Genomic DNA, 16,893 nt, shown 5'->3' on the forward strand with positions numbered 1-16,893 from the left:
AAACAGTTCTGTTCATTGTGTTACTTATGTCTTACTAATTTTCTGTCAGAGCCTATAAAATTTACACTTTAAATTAGAGAGGATATGTTAAACTGCAACTAATATAAAAAGATTTTTTTACTGAAACCAAGCACATATATATATATATATTTTAAATATGAAAATTGAAAGCATTGAAGTTGTATGTGCACTGCAGAATAATTTTCGTACTTTATATAATATCTTAAGGAATTATTCAACAAAAAATTTCTGATTCATCGTAAAATTAAGTTTTAAGTTTTACCTTCAAAATATTTAAATGATGCAACTAAAAATATTTTATTTGACTTCAGTCAATAAATGTACTTATTAAAAAATTAGGAAATTTAAATTTTGCAAAGTCCAGCATTACGAATTTTTTTTACATTAGAATTTTATAATAATTATAATTTGGAATGAATTTGCCGAAACATAAATACACTGGAACGATGTTACAAATTTACATCCTCCTTACACAATTTACAAATTAATATGCATTTGCATTTTTTTGTAAAAAATTTTTTGTTTGATCTTGCATCTATGAGATCTTGTACGTACATTTATCTTATTTATATATCTTGAAATAAATGGTAACTAATTCTATTATTAATAGAAAAGTAAGACTTTTTAGCTGAAAAAATAATTAGCGGAATTAAATTCATTTAAAGAGATGTAAGATATAAGAAAATCTATGTCCTCTTATATTTACTAATATTTGAATATTCTAATGTTTCTGAATGCGTATTCTTCAAAATCGCTATACTCGTAAAAGGGAAAAAATATATGTGTGTGTATGTGTATTACAGTAGTTCACTAAGCAATATCTTTATTAAGAAACTAGCTGCCTTTGGCGACCAGCCGGTTCGCCAGTATAAATAATCTTTAAAATTTTAAATTTTTTATAACTTGATCTCTTAATGAATGTAGAAAAAATTTATTCAGAGATAAAGCTCGGAATAAAAGTTACGGGCCCAGTGCGGAAAAGCCTGATTTGCTGGAACAGGGGTTTCGCGAAAAACGAGAGCAAATTATAAAATGCCTTCAGTTATCTGATGCTGAAGCTGCAGCCTTAGGAAGGGCAACGATTGAACAGAAAGGCAGTTCGTTGTGGAGAGAGGAGCGTCGGAAGCGACTAACGGCTTCTGATTTTGGAGTCGTTTGCTGCAGAAAAGAATCAATTAGTTGCGAAAATATAATTAAAAATAAATTATACTCGCATTTTCTTTCTGCGGCTATGAAATACGGCCCAGAAAACGGGGTCAATGCTATTTGGGCCTTAGAAGAAAATTTTAATTTGAAAATCGAATGTTGCGGTTTATTCGTAAACCCAGATTTTCCATATCTAGCTGCATCTCCGGATGGGCTAATTGCTGATGATGGGATGAGTTGCAGAATGCAACTCCATGAGCTACTACAGAATGTTCAACACGAGCTATGCACATATATGTGTTTGTAGTTTATTTCTACAAGACATCCATTACGATTCACGAATACTAGCTCAAATCCCTCAGAGTACTGTTCGGCAACGCTATCTGATTAAAGCTTTATTTTCATGCAGAAATAAGGTTTCTCTTCAAACAAACCTCACCTTAGACCCATCCTGCTAATGACGTCATGGTGTCTCCCGGTCACTCGTTCTGCGAAACATCTCTAGTTAAGCAAGTCACTTTACATTTTGCTTTGCCTTTATGCGAGGTGTTCGTTAAGCAAGGTATATGTGTATATTTCATGTATATGGGTGTACGAGGCATATGTATATGTCATAATCTATGTATATTTCATAAACTATGTTGAATGTACCACTAAACTAAAAACTTTTATAAAAAGTGCCCTCCAAAAAATCATGTTTTAATATAATGTTTACAGATTTAAAACCTATCGGTAAACTGTAACCCGTGCGATGCAAAAAGTGTCGACAAGGCAAATGGCCTGTAATAATATGGGTAGGATTTATGGAATTGCAAAGGGTTTTCAAAATTTTATATTTTAAAAAAAATCATAATTTTTAGGTTATCTTGGTAATTCTCCCCACCGCCCCCTGACTGTCATACTGGTAATGAATCAATCTGTATATTCTAACTTGCATCTTTAAATTTCAATTTTAAATTTTTTATCTCCAAAAATGCAATTATTTTGATATTGCCTTGTTTATTTGAGAAGTGGATAGCGAGAGAACTATCAGTGCGTTTTTGAAGAGAAATCGTGAATACTATAAGCGTAATGCAAACAGCTATCACGTTTCACGAAATAAACAATGACCCTGTCCTTAATACTTTCGCCTATATTAGGGTTTGACGGTTTTCAAACCCGATTTTAAAAAACCGGTTTTTTAAAGTAAATTTATCACATTCGAAAACCGGTTTTTAAATTAAGAAAACTGGTTTTAAGAATTCATATTATTATGTAAAATTTAATTTTGAACTTATTTGATTTGCTATTCATTCTATGCAAAGGGCAGCAAACACATTTTTTCATCGTTGCAAGTTGCGTTGGCCAGTGCTTGTGCACTGCACATCGAATTCGTCAATTTATGTTTTTCATGAACATCCCTTTTCACTTTTTTTCTAGGTGAAACAAAACTTTGATAAAGTTCATCTCTTGCTTATCTCGGATGTTTTGTCTATCGGTATGAAATCGGTGCTAATAGAAATGTCAGCAATTTGACTGGCTCGTTTCGAAGAACGTGTGAAAGGAATAAATAATTCCCCGTTTTCCGATTCTTGATCACAGTATTTAATAATATCATAAAACTTTCTTCGTACCACTCCTGAAAGCTTTTTTACTACACTACTTGAACTAGCCATATCAATACGAAATATTCAATTAAAATAAAATTGGAATTTTAAATAAAACACAGGGTGTTAAAATATTCCGTATTTTCTTTTGCAACGTTTTAGCATAAATTATGTCTTTAGATTACAATCATCGGAATTAGATTAAGAAGTGTTTATTTTTTAAAAAAAATTCCTAGTAAATGTATAGATTAGATTATTTTAAATTGCATTAATATTAATAGTTAAATTAATAAAATTGTAAAATAAATGTCAAAAATATTTATTCAATAACTTTAATTTCATTTTTAGATAAAAATGAGTAAGTCGGAAGTTTGGGATAGTTTCAAAAAGTACGGCATAGACAAGGCAATCTGAAATCATTGTAATAAAATGTTGAGCTGCAAAGAATCATCTACGAGCAATCTACATAATCATTTGAAAGCAGTTCTTAAAATAATTGTCGGATATAATATAATTGTTTAATTTCTTGAAGACCATGAAGAAAAACTTACAAATCCAAAGACACTGGAAGCTGAATTTTCATTATTTGAACAAACGAATAAAATAACAAAAAACTTAGATTTGTAATTTGATGCCAAATTCAGTAACTAGTGAACGAGTATTTTCTACTTCAGGCAATATTGTGCCCAAAATAAGAATGAGACTTAGCCACCTTTCAGTGGATATTTTATGTTTTTTAAAATCCTATTTCCTTAGTTGAAATTAAAATTAGCGAAAATAATATAAATATTATTTGAAATTTTTGTTTTGAGTTTTCGTTATTTTGTGTAAGTAATATGTATATGTAATCTTTAATTTTGTTTTTTATATTTTGACTTTGATATTGATTTCGTTTTTTGTTATTTTATAGAAATTAAAATAAAATAAAAAATAGAATAGGGAAAAATAAACTATTTTTCCCTATTCAATTTTTTTTTTTGACAAAAATTCGAAAACCGGCTAAAACCGTTTTTTTTTAAATATCGAATTCGAAAACCGGTTTTTCAAAAAGACGGTTTTTGTATAAACCCTAGCCTATATCAATGTAGTGATCATAAAGATGTCATCGATTAGACCGGCCTGGTAAATATTAAGCCCTAAAAAGTTTTCTAAGTCCGATAACATTGTATGATCGTTCTCGCACTATCCTCTTCTCGTTATTTGGGTGCAAATCATGAGATATTTTACTGTATTTATCTATATAACCTTATCGTGTAATCGTAACTTTTTCTATAAAAAAAACTAACGAAGTGGGGAAACAAATTCAACATTTTATTCAACGATTTGCATCAGTGTTTCCATATAAAAAAAACTATAACCATATAATAAAAAATAAATCAAAATCCAAAATCAATTCGATTTAAAAATTTCGGATGCAGTTTTCTTTAAATCTATCTAATTTTGACAATTAGATGGTAAATAAACAAAGATTTAATAAACAGAAGAAAAAAAAAGGCGTTCGCTTAACGGCGCATTACACAAAGTACATAGTGTCCTTCATTCCGTCGACAATGCTGATGGCTCTCGTGACGGCTTCCGGTAAAGGATGGTAACTAGACGAACCTGACGATGTGCTGCTGGCACTAGACTCATCCATCGTTGTTAACAGGTGCTGTCTCGCACGGAACGCAGCTAAATGGGCATACTGCACAGGAGCGGGACTTGAGATGCTCTTGGTGCAACGGACATACGTATGGCATAAGTAATATGTTAACTTTTGAAGATCATCTGCAGTGAAGTCATTGTCATCTTCCAAGACAGTATAATGGCAAGGTCTACTAGTACCTGTAACGAAAAAAGCAGATGTTAAAAACAATAATCAAGAAACGGAATATGCATATCTAGATTAATATGGTTTGGTTACATCAACATTTCTATTCAGAAGCTGCGGCGCCGCAGTGGCTTGGTCGTAAGGCTTTGGCTTCAGAACAGGAGGATTTCAGATGCGAGACTAGATTCCACCGAAGAACCGTCGTGTAAGCGCGCCTGGTGCATGTTAAACCTGTCGGGGCCAAACGTCCTCCCGCTGGTGTGGTGTGGAAGGTTGGAGGGGAGGACAGCTCAGGTGTCGTCCTCGTCATCTGCCCACGGTTCGAAATTACGAGACACGTCCCAAAATAGCCCTAGTGTCGCTTTAAAGATGGGACGTTAATATAAGTTAACTAACTATTTAGAAGCTGCATGCTGTTGAGTATTTTAATTCTCAATATTGGTCAATATTGTAGTAAACAGAGCCGACGAAAATTATTTCTGCTTTGAACTTTCTGCAACTACAAAACCACCATATCCATTAACATTTTTAACTTTTACATTTGGAAATGTTATTAAATGCATAAGGATTTTATTTCGATTAATTAACAAGTTTTTACCATTCTGCATTTTTTTTTAAAACATCGAAGTTAAAATGGCATCTGAGTGTAGAGGGTTATTACTTAAAAAACCTTCAAAAATTGCCTGCCCTACACACCTATGCATTTTTTATATGTAAGTATACACTCTTCATTTTTAATTTTTAGTTCTGCACTAATTTTGCCTCCATTTGTTTGCAAGTAAGCATTCTTAAAAAAAAGGCAAAATACACCCGAAAAAACTGTACAATTTGAATAATGCGTTAATAATTTTGAATATAATATTACAATGCTCAACATATTTTTGGTTTCAATACTAATTCTCAATAATAATAATAATAATAATAATTCTCCCCTAAATACTTTTTTGAAATAATTTAAAATTTAAAAAAAATTGAGCTTTTTTAAAAATGCAAAGGTTTTTTTAAAATATTAGATGTTTCTCCAAATTTTTTTTCAGGAGGCAATACACTACATAATTCTTAGTATAGATTTCCTCCTGTCAACATTATTTAATTTTTATTTTTAAAGGGGAAAAAAATGAAAAATACAGAAAGTCTGACTTTGGACATATTTTTTTAAAAATTACTGCACACTTTAAAGCTAATTCCACACTAAGTTCTATAAAACATATTTCTGAACATTTACAAAAAAATTCGCACCCCTACCTCCTTTTTTAAGAATGCCTTCGGCTTTTGAAATGTAGCATATAAGCAAAAACATACCATGGAGAAAAATTCACTTAAAGTTTTTATTCATCTAAATCATAATATAAAATTATCCAATTTGTCTCTAACTTTTACAAAATATGATTCAAGTTATGTATTCTAAATTTATGTATTCTAAAGTTAAAAAAATGCAAAAATTTATTGTAACAACATATTATATTTGTGTACTGAAGATATAAAGAAAAACTAACGAAAGATCGAAACTTCACAAATCATTATCATAACACCTTTAAAAAAATTAATACGCATAAAAGTGGGCGTGGCAACATTGTTTACTCTCCTGCCATGCATCAAAAATTCTTCAATAACTTAATAAAAAATAAAGCTAGAGCTCTAACATTTTGCAGGCACATTTAGAAAGACTCAATATATCATATGAAGCAATCAAATAAATCCTGATTTTTTTTCCCCCTCATGATTTTTCGTGTACTATGCCGGCTTAAACTCTTCAAAAAGGTTTTAAGCGTGCACAAATATAATTTCCAAAAAGTAAGTTTTATATAGCTCAAAGGTGCAAATGAATACTTATTTGCCAAAGAGACTTTCGAAATGAATGTAGACTTACCTTGTAAACCAAAGTGACTGCACAAAAAGAAGTCGAAGTTCAGGGGATGCACTACAGTGTTGTCAACAGTAGTTCCGGGAGGGACATTTCGCATCTTGCCAGCTCCCATCCGTTCATCCTGGGGCATAAATCTGACATGGTGACGTTTCTGAACAACAATGAAAGTAATTCCTGGCTGATAGTCGGGACTTAACGTTCTGCAAGCTTCTCTGATGGATTTCACCTCATGCTCTCTAACGTGATCAAACTGGCCTTCACTGACGCCGTCGCGGTAGAATATGATTTTTTCAGGCTTACGTCCTCTAGTGTGTCTGTAGAATTTTTTCAAAAGCTCCAAAACCATTTCTTTCAAATTTAAAATTATCTCTATTGCTTCCTTCTTCTCATTCTTGTTTGTCTGCGCGCTTAGAGTAACAGCATATCTGGAAGGATAAGCATCCAAGCTACCCACACAAGCAGCAATGGAAGGTTTAATTTCAACTGAAGGTCCCGGATGTGTCACATCTGCCCCAATGATAATAACGGGCTTTCGCATAATGGCAGGTGTTTCACCAGGAGTTAATGAATTATTCACACCACCCGCCTTAGCATTAATTTTTTGACATAAGTTACTGACTAGTGGCGGGGTGCATTTTCTGGCGACGTTATTGTCTTTAATGCACTGGGTGACGAGACCAAGCATGGTTTCGGCCACCTGCTTGACTTCTCCGTATAAAACCTTATCGCTACCAGGAACAACTATTACTACTAAATTAGCATTGTATTTTTTCTGGACTTGCGTAAGAATGTTTTGTATATTTGGACGACGAGTATCTATAATATCAATTGCTGCTGGACGACTTATTTCAATGCCTTGTTCCGATGCAATGTTGCACAGGAGTTTTGCGAAACGTTCTAAAGCGTCATACCCACAAAAACGGGGATTCGAAAAACTTAACAATACCCAAGTATTTATGTCAGCACCTCGTAAATACTGGTTACCCCTCATGTCCCAGGAGCCGTCTCGAGGTTTAACCTTGCGATCATCGTTATATCTAACGTTTGGGGCCTCTATAACCCTTCCGTCCAAAGATAAAGGTTCAGTAGAAACTTTCATGCCGAATTCTCTAACGCAGGGGTCCTCATTAAATTTGGCTGATCTAATGGCCTCTCTTATTTTATCGAATCTCAATTTAGGTGGTTTTGCAGTAAACTTGATCATCTCAGCAGTTTGTTTATCATCCAATTTTTTCCTGCAATGCTGTCCGTCGACTAACTCACAAACTTCGATAGGGATGAATATTCCTTTCTTTTCTGGATTAACTTGAATGCATGGAAGATGGGGATATCTCAAGGCTGTATAATTCTGAGCAAAGTATTGCGCTACAGACATTCTCACACTCTGACCATCTGCAGTTGTAGCAGTAAACATCTTTGCATTGGCACTCTCTTGTGTCAATTTTATAACACGATATTTTCTTCTGTACCTTAAATGAGTCACCTCGATGCGCATTGTTTTTAGCTCCTTGCTTATTCTAGTAATGTCACGGTCTTTAAGACTTCCCCCTTGCTGTAACTGACGAAGATCTATCTGCAAAAAGTCAGCGATGTACCTCAGAACAGGACCTTTCTGGTAAAAAGCAGTAGCTGTTAGATCAATGTTAATCAGTGGCTTCCATTGGCCCAAACGAGTGCTCTGATGATATCCAAACCATATTTCTAATCCACCACCAAGAGGGTGAATATCTTGGGGCGCTGGGGGGTAGAAAAATGATCGACCAATAGGAGTAGCGCGTTTGCAGGGTCCATGTCGGAGAATTGTTTCCATAGCCATAACAGCTTCTTGTGGTACTGAAGTGACCTTACCAGCAAATAAGGCATGAAGAGGATCTAAACTAATAGCACAGTCCTGTGTTTCTGTCTTTTGAACAGGTTTAATTATTACTTCAAAAGTTTCGCTCCTCCTACCCCGAGGATCATCCGGATTACCTGGGTTATCGTCATCTTCCAAAATAACATTGCATTTCAGTTCTTTGCCTATTTTTAAAGGTTCCCTTGCGTACAAATTCTTCATACCATCATATGCAGGATGACGGCCTCTAAATTTTTCATCGGTGTCTATCAGAAGATTTATGATCTCTCTATTCTTTTTGGTACTTAAACAGCGATATTTTTTATTTTTATCTTTATCTTCTTCCTTCGCTGCGGCTTCCGCGGCTGGTGGTTTTGGTGGTGGCTGTTTTGTTGTCATGCTGTGCCCTTTACTGACAATTTCGACATCATAGTGGTATACAGTCCCACTAGGAGCCTGGAAAGGGATGCAGTTTGTAATCAGCTTTATGGGTCGCCCGAGTTTTCCAGGAGCAGGTTTAGCAGGCAGTGCTGGCGTAAGAGCCAACTTATGTTTCAGTTCTATTCCTAACGTAGTAACTGTATCAACTGGCTGTGGTTTTCTTTCGCGTTGGGGAGCAGGCGGTTCTTGTACTGGTGCTGGCTGACTAAACCCAGGAGGAGGTTGGCCTAAAAAGGAGGTAAATTACTTTATTTCAACTTGATTTAAACAAAGTTCACTAGAATATATTGACAATCAAAGAAAAATATTAACATTTGCATTTCATTTATTGCATGCCAAATGCTATCCTTATTATTATGAAAACACTGTATTCACTCTCATTCAATACCATATTTTAAATAGCTTTAGTAGACAGTGGTGGATTGGCGCCTGAGGTAGTGCACATCGTGCCTCCCCCCCCCCGTTCTTGCTTGTTTGCCAAGTGGCCAATTTAAATGCACCTTTCAACATATTTTTAACTATTAAAAATATGAACAAAATTTTTAATAAGATGTTATTTTTCTTATTATAGTAACTTCATGGAAATTGTTTTATTTACTTATTTTCAATACGTGTAATTGAAAACATGATTAAAGTAATAAGTATCTAGAAAATTATCAATATTAAATAATGATTTCTTTACATGCAAATAAGAGCGTTTAATTATTATAATAGATGGTATAATGATAAGCTTCAAAGAAATATATTTTATAGGACCTCACAAAGGAAATATAATCATATAAAGGGCTAATTAAAATCCCTGCACAGAGAGAGAATCAAACATACAGCAAAATCTTCAATCACATCATCGGTGAACGAATTGATAAAGTACAAAATTTGAAACAAAGCATGAGAGATTCAAATCTTATCTTCTGTTGACGAGTTTCTCAGATAATTATTTCAACCCTTTAGCAGCAATTTAATTTTAGTTCGCATTGATTAGACAGATAATTTAATTTTTTAAGTTAAATTCTATTTATAATTAAAAACAATACTAGAAAAAGACATTAATTTACAGATGACTCAGGTAAACATAACTGTTGCTTATTTATTACATTTAAAATGTAAAATATTAGAAATAATTATTAAAATAATAAAAACACTTGGTTTTAAACAGAGTTTGACGGTTTTCAAACCCGGTTTTTAAAGTAAATTTGTCATATTCGAAAACCGGTTATAGGAATTCATATTATTATGTAAAAATTAATTTTGAACTTATTTGATTTGCTATTCATTCTATGCAACGGGCAGCAAACGCATTTTTTCAACATTGCAAGTTGTGTAGGCCAGTGCTTGTGCACAGCACAGTTGCGCCTCGAATTCGTCAATTTATGTTTTTCATGAACATCCCTTTTGACTTTTTTTTTTTTCTACGTGAAATAAAAGTTTGATAAAGTTCATTTCTTGCTTCTCGTCGGATGTTTTGTCTATCGGTAAAGTCGGCACTAACAGAAACGTCAGCAATTTGACCGGCTCGTTTCGAAGAACGTGTGAAAGAAATAAATAATTCCCCATTTTCTGCTTCTTGATCACAGTATTTAATGATATCATAAAATTTCGTACAACTCCTGAAAGCTTTTTTACACCACTTGAACTAGCCATATCAATACGAAATATTCAGTTAAAATAAAATGCTGTCAGAAATGACATAACACTCACATACACGTGAAAAAAAAAAATAGAACTAAAAAAGTATCTAATGTGAAAAATCCAAAGTCAAATGTGCTTATCGTTCCGCGTTGTCGAAATGTGGTCTCAGAATCCTATCCGTCTCGAGTCACGACAGGTTTGCTTAATATTGTGAAGGTGAAAACTGAAAACCAAAATATAAAGTTGTTATATTTGGTAAAAATAACGTAAGTATTAAGTATGTTTAATTTTTTATGTTTATATTTTCTATTTTACATTTTAAAATTTAAATTTTATTATATAAATTTCTTCTATCAAAAATTAGAGAAAAATAAGAAGTTCTGGCTTCTGTTTAATGGAATTTTAAATAAAATACAGGGTGTTAAAATATTCCATATTTTCTTTTGCAACGTTTTAACATAAATTATGTCTTTAGCAACCATCAAAATTAGATTAAGAAGTGTTTTTTTTTTTTTTTTCAAAATTCCTAGAAAATGTGTAGATTAGATTATTTTAAATTGCATTAATTAGAAAATGTGTAGATTAGATTATTTTAAATTGCATTAATATTAATAGTTAAATTAATAAAATTGTAAAATAAATGTCAAAAATATTTATTCAATAACTTTAATTTCATTTTTAGATAAAAATGAGCAAGTCGGAAGTTTGGGATAGCTTCAAAAAGTTCGGGATAGACAAGGCAATCTGAAATCATTTTAATAAAATGTTGAGCTGCAAAGGATCTTCTACGAGCAATCTACATAGTCATTTGAAAGCAGTTCATAAAATAATTGTCGGAAATAATATAATTGTTTAGTTTCTTGAAGACCCTGAAGAAAAATTTACAAATCCAAAGACACTGAAAGCTGAATTTTCATTATTTGAACAAACGAATAAAAGAACAAAAAAAGATTTGAAATTTGATGCCAAACTAGGAACGAGTATTTTCAATTTCAGGCAATATTGTGTCCAAAATAAGAACGAGACCTAGCCACCGTTCAGTGGATATTTTATGTCTTTTAAAATCATATTTTCTTAGAAGAAATTAAAATTAGTGAAAATAGTCTAAATATTATTTAAAGTTTTTGTTTGAGTTTTCGTTATTTTGTGTAAGTAATATGTGTATGTAATCTTTAATTTTGTTTTTTATATTTTGTCTTTGATATTGATTTCGTTTTTTGTTATTTTACATAAATTAAAATAAAATAAAAAATAGAATAGGGAAAAATATTTTATTTTTCCTAATTTTTTAGGGGGGGGGGCAAAAATTCGAAAACCGGTTTCTCAAAAAGTCGGGTTTTGTACAAACCCTAGTTTTAAATAAACCAGTTATGACTTCAGTGAGTTAAAAATAGAGGGGAAAAACTTCTCTCAACATTACTGTCACCATGGGAAAATATCATCATTTAAATGGTTATTAAGGTTGCCACGTTCGCCAACTTATCGCAATAAAATTCTAAAAATCGCCAAATCCTTGAAAAAAAGATAACACGGGTTGTTGTTGTTAGATAGGTATGCAGAGAATGATAACACGAAATCGCCGATCGAGCACAAGATTGGCACTGGATGATCTCGTCAGCAATTTTCCATGATTTTTAGATATTTTTTTTAATGAATTTTCCTGAAAACATCGATAAAATTTGCCGACTTTTTGCTGACATACCAGTTTTATTCCCATCCCTATATTCGATTCTTCAAACAGTTTATCAGCATTTAACTCTTACGCCCTGATCGGACTTCATAAAAACACCAGACTCCGTTTTGTAATTAAATATAGATATTAGTTCCAATTCTACTTTTCTACGGTTAATTTAGCTATTCCATATTTATCTATGGCAATAGCTGGTATAAAAGTTAAGGATATACCATCTGTAATTCCCTTTGCAGAATATTTTTTAAATACTAATTTAACTAATACCAATTTTTTTTTTCTTTCAGGATTTCGTGAAATGTGCCTTTTTTTTCTTCTCCAATTTTCTTTTCTACGCGTCACAAAAAATTATATACTGTGCAAAATATTATAAAATTGACTTATTGAAACTAATACTGCCTTAGACAGTTCATCAGAAGGAGAACAATTTACAAAGCAAATATTGATATGAAAACATTGCCAAAAGCCTTACAACATCTATTAATCATGACAATCAATAAATCATAGGCAAAAATTGGTTGCTTTGATTAGCAGACACTAATTTATTTCTGAGTGGAGTCATGGCGCCTTTTGCCGTAACTCTGGTAACGCAGCTGACTCATGAATTTATTTAATCTGTTAAATTTTAAGCATTTCAAAAGTTACTACTCTTGATTTATTATTTACTTAATATATTTTATTACATATACTTTTTGCTATCATCTGGTGTTTTTTCTCAGAGGTCTAGTTAAATGCTCTAAAATGAACGGTTGAGCCGTCTATCCAAGATGGCGAATGAATGACTCAGGATTTTTAATGTGCCATCAAGTTTTTATCAACATAATATATTTTATAATTTCATTGATTATAAACATTTTAATAATTATGAAAATTTAAAGAAACAAATATAAATCTAACCATATAATTGGCAAAACGTTAAATTATCAATATTTGGCATAATATTAACATAAACCTATATCTTTAATTCACAGAATTTGTATATTTTTTTATATTTATTATTTTGCAATATTACACCCCCCCCTCGGGTTTTACCACAAGAATTTGAATTTGTATGGATTTTTCTGATGCAGGAGCTATGGTTTTAACTGTGCTGCACCAAACCAGGGTTGAAATCATACCAATGTACAATAATTAGAAACGAATAGTGTACAAAAGTACTGAAAAACACACAAGTTTAGCATAACACAAAGGCATAAAATTTGATAGATTTTAAAAATTTCAAAAATTTGAGTATGTGGTGTCTAACCAAGTAAGAAAGGTAATGGAGCGTTTGCGTTTTGAAAAAATAGCAAATGCTGAGCATTGAAATTTGGGCATTCTGACATTATATGTTGGACAGACATGATTTCCCTTAGAAACCGAATGGGACAAAAAGAAGATTCTAAACATTGATTGCACAAAAATAATTTGGTCTTCATTAGAATAAGGTGCAGGCTTTCATACTATGGTTTGTTGTTGTTTCTCCACGAGCTATTTTAGTGTGTGAAATGATTATATTGCTGAGATATGCTAATTTAATGAATAAAAAATAAATAGTAATAATAAAAAAAAAATACCGATGAAGGAATTCAGTATCCAAAATGACAGAAATGCAGGCTGAAAAGAAATTATTTACAAGTTCATCAATATGGAATATATTGGAACAACAATATGGAATAATGTTGGGAACATCGAGAATAAGTGATTTGTTATCTAGGCCTATTCATGAAACAGACTTCTGTGTTGTAGAGTAATGTTAAGAAAACGGTCGTAAAGGAATTTAAGAAGTATTCTACACATAACTTAAATTATTCCATGCACCCAGCCACAACAATTATTCTATTTTAAGCAGTACTTTAGGATTTGCGTTTACAAATACCTGAAAAACTTTCCCTCGAAATTTTAGGATTTGCATTTACAAATATCTGAAAAATTTTCGCTCAAAATTAAAATTCTTAAATTGGGCGATTCAAATATTGTTTCAATTTTGCATTTCACATCTTCTTTGGAATTTATAGAATAATAATTGATTATACACTTAAACTGCGGTCAGACAGAGCAGTTAAAAATAAATCATCAATCACTCTAAGTCTGCAAATCACAAAAAAGGAAGTTAATTTTTAAAAAAAATATAATTACAGACCTGGAACTCTATAAATCGAACTGCCACCGCTGATGGATGATTTTTTAATACAGCTGAACATACATACATCCACATTTAACAGAAGAATCATCTGGAATGAGCAAACTGATCAGGTTTTCCAGAATACGTACCGGCTCTGCTTGGTGGACCTTGCTGCTGTCTTACAGGTGGTCCATCGTCTCTACCAGGTGGAGCTTGTGGTTGCCTAAATGGTGGTGCTTGCCCTCTACCAGATGGAGCTTGTGGCTGCCTAGATGGAGGTGCTTCCCCTATACCAGGTGGAGCTTGAGGCTGCCTAGATGGGGGTGCTTCCCCTCTACCAGGTGGAGCTTGAGGCTGCCGTGGTGCATCGCCTCGGCCTAATTAAAAAGAAGTAGCATAAATATACCAAAAATGACACGGAAATAGATACAAAAATAATCAGTAAAATACATTTTTGGTTTATTTAGGAATGGATATTTTCTAACTATAACTTAATGAACTGGAAGCCATAATGAGCAATAGCATTTCAATTGAAAATATGCGAATGAAGTTTTGAAAAGTACGTTGAAACGACCGAATTCATTAAGACAAAACCTTCAAAATACAAAGAAATATGTCTGTTTTCGTGAAAATTGCAATCAGAACTACGAATGCCGTACTATTTCAAAATTAAATGCTGCACAAATGGTCTGTTGTATAAAAATGACTGAACTGTTTGAATTTGACGCAACAAATCTCAAGTAAATATGGTTTTCAATAACGATGTTTTAAGTCATAAAATTATAGTTGAATTAAGATTGCACACTTTATCTCAACGCTTGTAGGGCTAGCGCACATAGCCCAGTCGAATTGTCTCGAAAAGTATTTAGATGCACAACAGGTTTAAGTTGTTCAATTGTAATCTAAAACAGGACTTTGTAACCGAATATGTCACAGAATAAAAATGGAAAAGTTGGGATATGGGTTTTCAGTGTCTAAATAAAACTTTGTTATGAGTTGAAAACATTTGTGTAAAAAAAAAAAAAAAAGCTATATTAGTTAAAGGACCTATGAAATGAAATAGCAAACGTTACGGTAACTCAATAAGATCAGCAGTACATTTTAAAATATACTTAAAAATTTTTAATATATTTAAATTTTTTTTTTTTTTTTTTTTTTTTGTGATCCCTTAATTCGTGTTATGCTAAAGGAAAGAGCCAATAAATATTCTGTCGTTATCTATATCAGTAGTGACAAGTTAACATATTTGTCTCAATTATCCGCCTAAAGCAGAAATTTTAGTCGTTTTCAGCTTTTCGCCTTTCAGTTTTTATGACGCTCTTAAAAGGTTTGTATTGAATTATAAATCAAGGAATTAAATTCCCATTAACTATTTAGTAAGCAAATTCGTGATTTTTTAAAAAAGAAATTCATACCATTTAAAAATACAACGAATACTCACAAGGGGAGAGATCGACACGGGAAATTCAATTCAGTATATAACTTGGAATATTAAATATATCTGTAGAGTGTTCACGCTTTGATACAAGAGCCAGCCAATTGTGAGAGAATACCCATCAAACTGCTGACATAGCTATTAAGTTAGTAATTATATGTCTCGTAAATAATTATATAATTCTGTGGGTTCATAAATTTCAGCGTTCGCGGACTGACACAATTCTAAAAATGATTTCTGCCAATACGGGAAGTCTGAAATAAGGCGATTCATCAATGTAGATTACTTTTACTTCCGATACGAGGTAGATTACTTTTACTTCCGATAATTTCTTCTTAGTATACAATGAAGCAGTTTCTCTTTTCATACTTCGTACAAGTAGAAAGTAAACCATTATAATTCGTAAAACTCGGCTTTGCATTTTCGAGTAACGGCAAATCCAACGACTGCCCTACCTTAGCTGAGGGGAGAGAAGACACCACTCTTGCCCATGGAGAAATAATTCATAGTGTTGCAGTAAGAGCTGGTAATGCCGGATAGATCATAAGAATAAGAAACAGAGGATGAAAGGAAGTTCACAATGCTTCTCTAGGATGCATTGCCAGAAAGTTATAAAGTTGCTATTCTTTTAAAAGAATATTTTTGTGTACATATGAATCCATCACATTTACAGTCATGAAATATGCACACACTGATAATCAATGCACCATGGAGATTGAATTTTAAAATTTAGAGTAGAAGAAAATGGTATAGTAAATGTCAATCAATCTTCAAATACAAATCAGAAATTGTTAACTGTGAATTGCGCTTCTTCTAAACGTGACGTAATGAGGATACGCTGTCATCCAATCCGAGTATCGCGATGTATTTTCTCCGACTCTCTCGCCTTTCACTAAGAACTTATATGCGTAAACGCACTCAGCCGACTTGCTTGTGGAACTTAATTTTATGCTTTAATATTGAAAGAACAGAGTGACCATTAAGTAACTTTCCCGGTTTGGCAACAGCTAAAACGAATGAACGAAATAAAAATGCATTTCATATACAGATTGTGAAGGCATGGAAAAATAAATTCAGCAAATATACATTAAAAATTGTCGATAGGAGAAATACTAGTCGCTGCTATCGCGTGTAAACGAGGAAATTTGCATTTTAGGATGGATTATGTAAAATTCATAGTGCGTTCGTGACAGCAGCGCCATGCCTTCTTTGTGGAAAAAAACGACCTGTAAGCAGTTCGTTCTCGACTTGTTTGTTGACTTATTCTTAATCTGAGCCCTACCTTATCTCAGCGTGCTTTACTGGTAAAATTGTTCTACACTAGACAGTG

The 16,893-nt window shown here is 32.6% G+C and overlaps 1 protein-coding gene across 2 annotated transcripts in view; it reads right to left on the reverse strand.

Annotated features, from left to right (window-relative positions):
• Positions 1–4,043: 4,043 nt before the first annotated feature.
• Positions 4,044–16,893, reverse strand: part of LOC129971357 (protein argonaute-4-like) — a 50,233-nt gene continuing 37,383 nt past the window's right edge. For both annotated transcript variants that reach the window (XM_056085042.1, XM_056085043.1), the window contains exons 4-6: positions 14,278–14,505; positions 6,434–8,932; positions 4,044–4,577 (exon numbers count right to left, since the gene is read on the reverse strand). In XM_056085042.1, coding sequence (XP_055941017.1) covers positions 4,267–4,577; positions 6,434–8,932; positions 14,278–14,505 — 3,038 coding nt within the window. In that variant the 3' untranslated portion in view covers positions 4,044–4,266. The remainder of the gene's footprint in view (positions 4,578–6,433; positions 8,933–14,277; positions 14,506–16,893) is intronic.

Source organism: Argiope bruennichi, chromosome 6, assembly GCF_947563725.1.
Source record: "Argiope bruennichi chromosome 6, qqArgBrue1.1, whole genome shotgun sequence".
Taxonomy (NCBI): Eukaryota; Metazoa; Arthropoda; class Arachnida; order Araneae; family Araneidae; genus Argiope; species Argiope bruennichi.